The sequence below is a fragment of the Jaculus jaculus genome, chromosome 1 (assembly GCF_020740685.1).
Source record: "Jaculus jaculus isolate mJacJac1 chromosome 1, mJacJac1.mat.Y.cur, whole genome shotgun sequence".
In the NCBI taxonomy this organism is placed as follows: Eukaryota; Metazoa; Chordata; class Mammalia; order Rodentia; family Dipodidae; genus Jaculus; species Jaculus jaculus.
The window spans coordinates 41,993,399-42,006,500 of NC_059102.1; the positions used below are offsets into that span (position 1 = coordinate 41,993,399).

The window sequence follows — 13,102 nt, forward strand, 5'->3', positions numbered from 1 at the left end:
TAAGCACATGATCAATTTCCTAGTAATTTCTTTTAAATAGTAATTTCAAAAACAACTGGTCTATAATACAATTGAAAATGCATTCCTCCAAAATACATCAGGAATCTTTTCTTTTCCATGGCCCAAAATGTATTAATACATTAGAATTTGGTTTTTAAGTTTGAAAAGCTCTTGTCTAGTTTAAATAATAATTTTTTGAACTAAGTTTGAGAGGAGTTAGTGAACACAAAGGCAAAATAATAGAAATAATATATCTTGAACTGCAGATAAAATAATAAATCATACTATCTGGTACCTCCATCACATTTACATTACAGCAAATTGCATGTAAACACTCTTAATTGGAGCTAATTTTGTGAAAAGTACAGAAATCCTTTCAAACTGATCAAAAACAGAACAATGTGTGTGTGTGTGTGTGTGTGTGTGTGTGTGTTTGGGGGAATTAGTGTTCTAATTCATAATCACATAAGTACCTCAAAGACCTCAAAGACAGGAAGTACCACTACATCTGAGAAGCAGAGCAGGAAATATATAGTCACTAGGAATCAAGGCAGCTGCTGTCTTTTCCTTCACCCACTCTTTCCTTCTCTGTTTCTTCTCTCTCCTCTCTGTCCTAGATATATCACATTGTTCATGGTCCCATTCAGAAATAAAAGATTTATTTTCCCACCTGTCAGGAGTGTAGTCAGAAGATGGGTTTCAGCTGTGTGTTAACTTGGGGAATTGTTTTAATTACGCACCAGCCTTGCCAGAGGCCCTGCTTCTTTCCAGGAACAGCCTCACCTGTGCCTTGGGAGGTCAGGCCTCTATGAAGGCTGGTCCCTTTGCTCTAACCCAGGAAAAGTGAAAAGAGACATCTGGGCCCCAGAGCTGCCTGAGGCTTTTGTTGGGAGTGTGTCACAAAGGAGTTGCCCGGCCTTGTTTCCCGTTAGCTTATCAACTGGTTCTCAGGCTGTAGGCACTGGGCATCTCCTCACCTCCCTAGCATTGGCCCTTCCCGCCTGCCCCTCCGTCTTTTGTGCCCACCCATTTGCTCTTTGTTCCTCCTTTTCTTTCCAGCTTCTTCTTTCCCTTTTTAGCTTCTCACCTCTGCCTCTTTCTGGATGTCTACTTCACTTTCTTTTCACTTTTCTGATCAGCTTCCTCTGTTTTTCTGGTAGCTTGACTACCATAGCTGCTCAAAAATGCTGTTTTCAGGGCTGGAGAGGTGGCATAGAGGTTAAGGTGCTTGCCTTCAAAGCCAAAGCATCTAGATTCAATTCCCCAGGACCCACGTGAGCCAGCCACACAACGTGGGGCATGCACCTGGAGTTCATTAGTAGCAGCTGAAGGCACTGGCACACCCATTCTCTCTCCCTACCTATTTCTCTCTCTCAATTAATACATAAAAAGTTAAAAAAAATATGAAAAAATGGTGTTTTCAGTCACCTTTATGATGGCATATGTTCCTGACATTCCACGGGGACTCCCTTTGGTGGTCTGATGCCCTCACCCCACAGCTGCTTGAGAAGTTAAGCCCTCTGGTGATGAGGTACCCCAGTCTATCCTCCATGCTTTGAGGTACAACTCATGCTCTTGAGTCCCCTGGGTTCAGGCTGTGGCCCAACTTCTCTGTCTTTTCTCAGTATCTTCCCCAGCTTTATACCACTCCTCTCACACTCTCAGCAGATCCCTCTGCTTCTAGAGAACCTTATTTAAGAACATCACCTTCAAATCTGTGCTTGTGCTGAAAGGCCAGCCTCAGCTGTCATAACCCCAAGTTTCCAGGAGAGAACTGGCTGGGCTCAGGTTAGCTGAGGTTAGGTTCTGGCTGTACTCCTAGACTGGATTTTGCCCCAGACTGATCATCAGTGGTGACAGCAGAGTAAGATTGTGTAAGATAGAACAGGTGATGGGCACATGGAGAAGTGGTACCTTCCCAAAAGGCTGGTCTAGGACTGCAAAAGCAGACTCTATCTCAGGTCGTTCCCCTCAGTGTTTCCTGGATTTATTTTCTCTGTTTGTCTCCCTACTCCTCTTGCCCCATCTACAGTCTTAGGTTGTGGCTGGAAAGTAAGTTTTTGAAAGATAGTACCTTGTCACAGAACGAGGGCTGGACTGAGTTTCCAGAAGCCTGACTCAGCCAGCTTGCCTCTTAGGCTTCTAGGTAAATTAGAGTGGGTTTGCTAACATTGCATTATCAGTGGTTCTATGAAAACTACTGGCAAAGTCTAGGCATGTAGTTTCTGTCTCCCTGAACTCAGCACAGTGCCCAATATAGAGTCAGAATCATATTAATAAAAGGAGTGACTCTCTTAAAATGGAATGAATTGCATTGAAGACATAAGGCAGAGTTTGACCCAAAAGTGTACAATACAATAGGATTGGAACATTCTATTAGCAATAACTATTTTGGAGAGTGATCATACATATCAGTTCTGTGGTAAGTACTTTATGAGCTTTTCTGATTACTGCTGCTGTGTAACAAATCACTCCACAACTTAGTCATTTAAAACAACTATTTTATTATGCTCATAGAGTCCATGGGTCAGGCATTTGGACAGTGACCATGAGATAGCTTGTTTGCACTGTAATGGCTACAGCTTCTGAAGAAGGCCCGATGTCTGGTAGTAACTTGACAGTATGGTATGGAGTCACTATAGGCTTCATGGGACTGGTGGTAGATGATGACTATTGCCTAAGACACCAGCTGAAACCATTGACCAAAGCACTGTCATGTGATTTCTCCATGTGAGCCCGGCTTCAGCACAGATCAGTGGCCTTGGGGCTCTGCAAGCTACTATCCCAACAAAGCAGGAGCTTATGGTTTTGATGACCTAGTCCTGTAGGTCAAATTGTATCCTTTCCAACCCATTCTGTGGGTAATAAGCAGGTCTCCAACCATCCAGATTAAGGACAAGTGAATTAATACCACCTGTTAGTGAGGTGGGGGCATGGTCTCGCAGAGCATGAAAGGTGTAGAGAGGCTGTATTTGAAAAATATCATCTTCCACAAATGAACTCTCAATCCTCTTCACCTTGGAAGTAAGTATTATTGTCCTTCTAATCAAATGAAGACGCCAGCTCAGAAGACGTAGAAACTTGTCTGTGGACAAAGCAAGTACATGGCGGAGCTGATCTCAGCCCAGTTGGTCTAAGGCAGGAGTTCTCCAACATCACACAATACTGCTTGTCAGAATGACGGAAGGCATTCCAAGGCCAGCTCTCCTATGTGCAGGATCCAGAGAAGGTAAGTTTTGTCTCTACTGTATCCCTTTGTCAGACCTAATATATGATTAAAGGAATCTGGTTCTTATGGCCAATGCCCCAAGATGCTTCTGGAGACTGTGGACCTCTGCTACCTCAGTCCCACTAATGTCATGGCCTGCCCACCCCCACCCAGTGGGGAAGACTGAGCAAGCCCTGAGCCCCTCTGGAAAGGCAGGGTCCATGGTCAGTTTGTGCCAGCAATATCTTCTTTTGAAATCACAACTTCCCTTAAATTTTAAGCAAGGAGCCCATCTTCCTGAAAATCATCCTTTGGACTCCCCATAATACACAACATCAGGAAGATTCAGGTGAGTGCTGCCACTTATTAATTGATCTGTAGATTTTTATATTTTTATTCCTGCTTGGTTAGCATTCCAAGAGCCCAGAGGGCAAGCAATACTCCCTACACTGCTTCACTAGCTGCCTCACAACCACATCTCATTCTGAACAAGTATTCAATAAATATTAATGAGGTCAGAAGGCCTCATAAACTTTATTATAAGATAAGGATCCATAAACTCTTTCAAAAGTAGTTCGTGTGTGTGTGTGTGTGTGTGTGTGTGTGTGTGTGTGTGTGTCTGTGACACTGGGTATTGACCCAGGGCCTCACACAATGCTGTTCGAATGTTCTGCCCCTCAGCTATGTTCCTGGTCCTTCAAAAGCAGTTTTTGAGAGCCCACTGTGTGTGAGGCATCATGCTAGATGATATGACTCATGTGATCCAGAAGCAGGAATCTAGGAAATCAAGGATGAGCTTTCTGGACCCTGTGCAACAAGCCAGTAACATCAAAGCTGGTGTCTAAAAGCCAAGTGTCCTCTGTGAGATTGAAAGGCCTCCAGAGCAGGTACTTATGAGGCAAGTGCTACATATAAAGTTACAATCTGTCAGCTGTCAGATGATTCTAGAGTCAGATATTTAGAAAGTCCCTGAATAGGGGCCATTATACCCTAAAATAATTTAAATTTCTCCTATAAAATGTCTGATAACTGGGACTATCAGATGGAAAGGGTGGCCTGTCTCTTCTTCATTACAAGTTCATCTTAATGTAACAGGCAGCATTTCTCTCTCTCCTTTTGTCACCATTTATTTGAAAGAGTCCCTAAAAGTCATGACTTCTGGAAACATCATTGACTATTCAAGATAAGCTGATATAGCACAGATAAACCTATTAATAAATTATGGGGAATCATTTTCATTGTTTCAACTTACTCATTACCCACACTATAAATCCTTGATCCAAATATAATCCTATTGTATAAAACTATTTCCTCAACATACAACCAATGAGAATAAAACAATTCTTGTAAATAATTACCTTTGGGATATGAAAGAAAATGTAAACATTTTATTTGGCAGTTGTTTCCAAACACATGAATAAATAAATGGAAAAGTACATATTAATATTTCTTTTTGGAGTAACAGATACCATTAAACGCCTATTTACATATCTTCACTGCAAAGAACAGTTACACAATGGAATTTTGTCTTAAAAAAGGTAACTTTCCACACCACTGGACTGGACAGTTAAGGATGGCGATACTGGTAGTGCTTGCTTCTAGCAGTCTCAGTGTTTGAAAGGCATTCATTTGCAAATGTGATAAGAAGAGTCATCATGCATTGAGTTCATCCAGGTCACGTATTGTAGAAAGTTTCTGATGGCAGCCATGGCATTTGGTGTCTCATGCGCTTAAGTCAACTATGACATGTTTGTAAATCTGTGTATTGCCCTTAAAACTAGAAGCAAAAAGAAAATTACGCTTATTAATGGATACATGGGTGAAGGATCTTGGTGCCTGAACATTTAATTCCTGAAATTTCACAAATTTGGCTTTCTCTGCATCCCAGTTATACACTTGAGTAAAGGAATAATCACTCCCAAGAATTGCATACTGGTAGTTATTTATCTGAAGAGGCTGGAACACCATGGATCCTCGCGATGGCATCCTCTGAATGTCCTGGAACGAGGAGCCTCCCCACTTCATGACTTTGGAATCACCGATGAATCTGGTCAGACAAATGTATACGTCACCTTTTACCGAGAAGTGCTTCACAGCGTACACATCCTCCATGTTAGGAATGTCAGTTTGGTTAGTGAATAACTGTGTTACTTTGTTCCACTGGTAAATGACAGGACGCTGGGAACTACTGGACAGGATTAAGTGAGGCATTCTGAGGGTGAGAGGTGTTCTGACTATTTCTAGATATTCCACATCAGTGTCCCTGTACCAGGCATGTAAGGATTGGTGGGAGTAGAATCCATTTCCATTCCACTTATAAATGGTAGTAAAGCCAGCTTTTGAACTGTCAGCCACGACAAAGTACCAGTTGTTCTCAATCTTGAATGTTTCAATGTCATTGGGTTTTCGGATTTTGAGAATTTCAATATCCTGGATTTTTATGAATTTGTTTGCAAAACCATCTCGCTTATAGATATGAGAGCCACCAAACAGCTGGGCCACAATAACATAGAGCTGAGTTTCAATGACTATGGGCTTGCACACCACAGTGGACGTGCCTGGGAAAAGACAAATGAGAGGTTAGAGGTGTGCCCATCCTCTTTGGAATGTGTCCATACAACTTCCACAGATACCAGCCTGAAACAAGAGATTCCCTTGCTTTATTAGGCAGAGCCCATCTCCAAGGCAGGTGGGAGCTGTGTCCTCAGGCTCTGTGCCCTTTCTCCTCACAGGGATTTCTTATGAACTGGAAGTTGCCATATCAAAAATAACCTGTTCGAGATATTTGGGACATACAGATATACTGACTGAATTTTCTCCTTGCAAAAAGTGCTGCTTTCCTTGACATACTGTAAGTTAATCACAGTAATTATAATTTAAAAGTATCATTGATTGAGCATTTACCATGTGCTTTGTTAAATCATTTCATAAAAATTTCCCAACAACCTCAAGGCACAAACATTATTTTCTCTTTCCTTTGCTTCCTTTTTCTTTTGTGTGGTTTGTGTATGTGTATGCATGCTCATATGTGTGTAGGTACATGTGTGGCAGGTGTGCATGTGTGTGTGGAGGTCAGAAGTTGATGTCAGATGTCATACTTACTCTCTTTCCACTTTGCTTTTTGAGACAGCATCTCTCGTGGAACCTGGAGCTCACTGAGTGGACTAGACTAGCTGGCCAGCAAGGCCTGGGCATCCTCCTGTCTCTGCCCCATGCTGGGATTACAAGCCTGTGCCACCATGTGGCATTTTCGCATGGGTTCTGGAGATCTGAACTCAAGTCCTCATACTTGCCTAGCAGGTGCTTGTCACCCACCAAGCCATCCCCTCAGCCCCCTTCTTTTCATTTCATTTTTCCTTGCTTTTCTTTCTTTCCTTCCTTTGAGAGGGTCTTTCTATGTGGCTCAGGCTGACCTCTAACTTTCTATCCTCTGGCTTTTAGCTTCCTTAGGATTAGAGGAGTGCACCCCCAAGGTCTGCTTAAAGACCCTTTTTTACAGATGAGTAAATGGGAACTCAAAGGGGCTAAGTTCTGGGTAAATTCTGCTATCAAAAAGCAGAGTTGGGGTTCAAACATGGGCCACCAGAGTGTTTAGGCTGAGGCAAGCTAAACAGAGCCGGGATCCCACACAAGGTTCTGGAAGCATCATACAAAGGTAGAATGATGTTGTGAGATCTACCTGCAATTGTTTTGCTTCAAGTATGCCTGCTCCTAGCTTTAGGGTAATTGCTTCTTATTTGAGAACCCCCATGGAAGGAAGGAAGGAAGGAAGGAAGGAAGGAAGGAAGGAAGGAAGGAAGGAAGGAAGGAAGGAAGGAAGGAAGGAAGGAAGGAAGGAAGTGGTCTAGGCAGGTACCCTTTAGCTAAGAGTACTGTATCTGGCAAGAGAGTATGTTCTCCTAGAGGGAGTTTATCATCAAGAAATCCAAAGGTGTACAGAACAAATATATGTATCCCAAACTTTTCTCACTACAGCTCTCTGGGGTTCTCAAGCAAAAAATTCCACATGAACTCTTCCTCATAATTGACCAAATTATGTTATGTGAGACTCTTTTATGTTGCTTGTGTGCATGATGTGGCATATATGTGTGTGGTGATACACATGTATGTGCCCACACAGTGCCACATGTGCTTGGCCGCTGCTGCAAGCTTGTGCTCATCTGTGGTGTCTGTATCGGAACACTGGGTTTCCACACCATCACTCTTCTGCCCCCCACCCTTTTTTTGAGGTAGGGTCTCACTCTAGCCCAGGCTGACCTGGAATTCACTATGTAGTCTTAGGCTGGTCTTGAACTCACAGTGATCCTTCTACCTCTGCCTCCTGAGTACTAGAATTAAAGGTGTGCACTACCATGCCTGGCCTGTTCTGTCCATTCTTATTTGAGCTGGAGCCCCTTGCTGATCCTGGAGCTTGTTGGTTTTTTACAAACACAAGTGATTCTTGAGTGTTTGCTCCTCTGTGGGGCTGGGGCTACAGACATGCATGGCCGTGCCTAATGGTCTCTCAGTCCTTTTCAGGCCCTCATACTTATAACAGAAAGTGCTCTTAGACACCGAGCCATCTCACTTGCTCTCATTTGAAACTCTTAAGAACTGAATTGATCGTGTAACCTGGGGAAGCTCAGTTTCTCTGGGGTTAGTTTTCTATTGTGTATGATGAGGAATGGCCACTAAGTTTCACCTTAGGGTCTTCTATTTACTGACTGACTGACTGATGGTGGTCACCTAAGGGGCTTGTGTGGAGGACTCTGGCTACATTGGTGTTCTGTAAGAAAGAACACCACGATTGGGTAGAAATGTCACATATGAGAGAGAATAGTGACCTTATGTATGACATATTATTGTCATCCTATATGGTTTGGGTATTTTTGAACCTCCAGAATTCATGTTGCAGTGTAGTCCCAATGCTATAGGATTAAGAGGTCTTCAGGAGGTGATTATGTGAGGAGCATGGTACTCTCATGAAAGGTCCTCAGGGAGGCTGTTTAACCCCCCTTTTTTTTTACTTTTAAGATTCAAAAGGCACTTTTGACTACATTAGGACATGCGTTTATTGCCAAGTTTCCCCAGAAAGATTATTTTTGATTACCCCAAACAAAAAACCAAAGTAACAAACACAGCCGTTACTAGATCCATTTACATGGTATAAATAAATATACAGTGGGTAATAAACTTGGGTGACCATCTGTAGAGGCATCTTTTACCTGAAAAGAGGTCTTAATTCTTTATCTGCCAGATACTCAGCACTGTAAATTATGTTTTTTCTTAGCTATTGTATGTTTGTCCAACCAATATAAGCTGCGGATGCCCTTCAATTTCTGATCCTCCTGTCTTCACTTTCCAAGTGCAGGGATAACACACAAGTGCCACCATGCCTGCTGAGGACCAAATTCAGGGCTTCGTGCATGTTGGGCAAGCACTCTATCAACTGAGCTATTTGTAAATTCACTCCAGTTTTATCTTATGGAACATCAATACATCTGCATTTCAAGTTCATAATAGCATTGGAAATAACAATGGCCCAACATAGGTGGCACCAGACTACTCTTCAAATTCATGTGCTGCAGAAGTGCTAGCAAGGCTATCCCTAAACCAAATGAAAGACATCTTTCATACTTTTTATAGTTTGATGAATTATTCCAAGTCAATCTTGATTTATTTGAGAGAAAGAGGCAGATAGAGAGAATGGGTACACCAGGGCCTCTAAGTCACTCACTGATAATGAACTCCAAATGCATGCGCCAGCTTGTGCATTTGGCTTTACATGGGTGTTAGGGAACTGAACTTGGGCCCTTTGGCTTTGCAGACAAGTACTAAGCCATCTCTCCAGCCCCTAAATATATTTATATTTACCCTTGGGTACAAAGCAAGCTACAGCATTTAAAAATAACCATTTCATGACATTGAGGCTGCATAAATTATTTAAGACATAACCTAAAATGGGAGTTGCTTTATAAACAGAAATAGTCATGCCTAAACCTACCAGCTACCTGAGAAAATCCAAAACTGTACATACAGCTCCATTTATTTACATGGATAACAGTGCCATCACTGAATATCACGTAGGTGTTGCATTCTGGAGAATGAAAAATGCCTCATGTTGGTGTCATGATAACTACTTTGGATCTTGAAGACTTCCTTGCTCTTAGACAGCCAGTTTACAACCATGAACAAGCACTGTCCTCCCCTCAAGGAGCAACCTTCAGCTAAGTGTGGTGGTGCATGCCTTTAATTCAGCACTCAGGGAGGCAGAGGGTAAGACAATTGCTGTGAGTTCGAGGTCAACCTGGGCTAGAATGAGGCCCTACCTACCTGAGGCTCTCTGAGGACCAGCTGTTTAACCCTTTTTGGGGCCATCTTCTTACGAGACAATGAATCTATTAGCATCTATATCTTGAGTTTCCCAGCCCCTGGATCTGTGAGAAATAAATTTCTATTGTTCATAAATGACTAAGTCTAATGCATTTCATTATAGCAGCAGGAGCAAACTAAAGCTTCATTTTAGATAGACTAAGCTCTGGAAATAAAGCCTCTGGAACCTACAAGAGCAGGATTCACTTCTTCCAAGTAAGAACTAAGCTGAAGTGTCACCCAGAGTAAGCTTGTTGGCATGCCTCTTATCCTAGCACTTGAGATGAGGCAGGAGGATTATGAGTTCAAGGCCAGTCTGGACTACAAAGCAAGAATCTATCTAAAAATGCTTAACCTTAGAACTATGGTAAATAGTTGGTAAATCCCAGGCTCAGAATTGGGTTGACCTCCACAGTGAGTGAGCTGTTAGCTAAGGAGATCCATAATGTCCCTAAAACAATGTAGGGCATTTCCAAAACACTTGATCACCTGCCAGAGCTAAAAGGTAAGACCATATTGCTGAAGACACTACAGGACATCTGAATAGTCATGGGACACCTGAATACCATACTGGAACCAAAAGGGAAAATAGCACCCTCCTGGCTAGCCCTCATAGCGCTGGAGAGCCCTATGGAAGCTGCTGGAAGACAATGCTCATTCACCCTGTGGGCTATGAAATTAACCAGCCACACAAGAAGTACACACTTGTGTAATAGTGGCACACAGCCTCTGTAGGAGACAAACTGTTCTCTAATTGGCCACAAGGCCCACTCGATGGGAGAGAACTCATATTTGGTACTGGAAACTAAGTCAGAATTTCATGGTCAGGAATCTCAGACTTCAGAGAGAAGTCCTCACAGCTCTCTGGAGAATAAGAGTGGGCTTGTACACCAAAAAGTCTCTCAAATAATTTTGCAAATCCCCTTTAACCCAAGCTACTCTCAGTTTTGGTTAGAGAATCTGTTTTCTTTTACAGAAGGCAGAGAAAATGGAGGAGAACCAAGATCTATCTATTGACAAAAAGATAGCCGACTGCCCACCACAGAGATATACCAACTCTACCACATCTTCCAGGGCTCAGGAGAAATTGCAGAGGAAGTGGAGACATGATTACTGCTCTTACTGCTCACCTGACAACCAGCTCCACAGTGATCAATTAGAATCCATCAAAGCAGAAACTCAGAGGCTACAGAGAACTTAACACTAAATCAGATGCCAACAGGTCTGCTATGGCTCAGAAACATTGCAGAAGAGGGGACAGAAAGAGTGTAAGAGCTACCCCACAGGAACTGACTGAGACATTCATGACCATGCAGTGAATGCCATAACCCCACTTAGGAGGACCCCAGGGAAATGGGAGCAGAAAGGAGGGGATAAAAGTGTTTAACCTTGGGCTGGAGAGATGGTTCAGCATTTATGTTGCTTGCTGGCACAGCCAAAAAACCAGGTTCGATTCCCCAGTGCCCATATAAAGCCAGATGCACAAGGTAGCACACATGCATCTGGAATTCGTTTGCAGTAGCTAGAAGCCCTGGTGTGTCTATTCTTTCTCTATCTGCCTATTTCTCTCTCTCCTTCTCTCAAATAAATAAGTATTTTTATTTATTTATTTATTTATTTATTTGTTTTTTGGTTTTTCGAGGTAGGGTCTCACTCTGGTCCAGGCTGACCTGGAATTAACTCTGTAGTCTCAGGGTGGCCTCGAACTCATGGCAATTCTCCTACCTCTGCCTCCTGAGTGCTGGGATTAAAGGCGTGCGCCACCACGCCCGGCTCTAAATAAGTATTTTAAAAGTGCATATAGATATATTGTATGTATGTATATATATGAAATATAATATAATGTTTTTTATAAAGGGTCATCCAGAGCAGCCAATGGACTGTGCACATGTCAGAAGAGAAGAGCTGGTTTGGGTTGCATAGAACCCTGCTGTCACCTGTTAGAAAACTTGGAGAAAGGGAACTATGACTTCCATCCTTGAGATGCAAGGGAGCTTCCAGAAGAGTCTTAGTTTGGATGGATCCTTTCATACAATCCCAGTATCAAGCAAACTCTGGACTGTTTTGATTCTTTTATGAATGGATGGGCTGAAGGTCATTGACCTAATCTGATTATGACTCTCCATTTCTTGTTTAATGGTGACTCCTAGCCCTTCCCACACTCAGTCTTGATCTATAGCCCCGACTTGCTTTGAGTTCATAATCTCCTTATTTTAGCTTCCTGAGAACTGGGATTACAGGACTGTCTCCACCACATTCAGCTAAATTACTTTTATGGGAGGTTGGGTTGGTTTTAGGAACAGATTAAAAGGTGTTAAAAAATCAAGTTGAGGGCTGGAGAGATGGCTTAGTGGTTAAGCGCTTGCCTGAGAAGCCTAAGGACCCCGGTTCAAGGCTCGGTTCCCCAGGTCCCACGTTAGCCAGATGCACAAGGGGGCACACGCGTTTGGAGTTCGTTTGCAGAGGCTGGAAGCCCTGGTGCGCCCATTCTCTCTATCTCCCTCTATCTGTCTTTCTCTATGTGTCTGTTGCTCTCAAATAAATAAATAAATAAATTAAAAAAAAATCAAGTTGAGATGGCTGGAGAGGTAGCTCAGAGGTTAAAGACACTTGTTTGTAAAGCCCGATGGCTTGGGTTTGAGTCCCCAGTACCCACATAAAGCCAGATGCACAAACTGGCTTATGCATCTGGGGTTCATTAGCAGTGAAAAGAAACCTTGGTGTGTCCATTTTCTCTCTCTTCTTTCAAATAAATGAATAAAAATACTTTTAAAAAAGAAACTCAGTTACTATAAATATTTAGGAATTGTTCCAATTTATAGTTTAGGATTAAAAAACCATTGAATTGGGAAGGAAAGTTAAGAGATCACTAAAGAAAAAAATTTGGAGAAAAAATTGGATTCTGTAGACAAATTAAGAAAAAATGCTGACAATAAGATTCTTCATTGTTGGGTCTTTCATATTCTCTACTGCACTTATTATGAATTTCCATGAAATATACTTTATGGATTTATTGGACTTCAAATCCCTTTTTGTTACAAGGTATAAATTAATGTATTGTAAAAGAAATGTTTGTGTAGCAGAGTTTTGAGACTTGTAGATCAAAAATAGCCTTTCATATTAATTTATTTAAAGTCTAAGCAGACATATTCATAAACATAACTGCTTCTTACATCATGTCTAATCATTTGTATGTTTGTGTCTGCTCACAGTGACATACATCAAACTCCTTTTAACTAGAACCAGAAAATTCTGTTGGTTTCCATTTTCTTTTCATTCTCCTCTATTCCCATTTAAAGAGTCATGCTTGTCCAGCTTGCAGTAGAGCCTAGATTAGAACTCATTTTAGCTCAATACTTTACAACCTAGATAAGAACTCATTACTGTGTCTCAATACTTTTTTTCTCTGAAGAGAAACAATACACCTTTTAATATGTATTTAATATGCTGGGTCCTATACTAAGTTTCTTGACTATATGGTCATATTATCTTATTCATGACCCTGTGAGTTAGATATTATTCTCAATGAAATGAAAAACTAAA

General features: G+C 41.9%; 1 protein-coding gene across 1 annotated transcript in view; it reads right to left on the bottom strand.

The window, feature by feature from the left end:
* Nucleotides 1–2,484: 2,484 nt before the first annotated feature.
* Nucleotides 2,485–13,102, bottom strand: part of Lgi1 (leucine rich glioma inactivated 1) — a 46,388-nt gene continuing 35,770 nt past the window's right edge. The window contains exon 8 of the mRNA XM_004653220.3: nt 2,485–5,766. Within this exon, the coding sequence (XP_004653277.2) occupies nt 4,931–5,766 (836 nt within the window). The 3' untranslated portion in view covers nt 2,485–4,930. The remainder of the gene's footprint in view (nt 5,767–13,102) is intronic.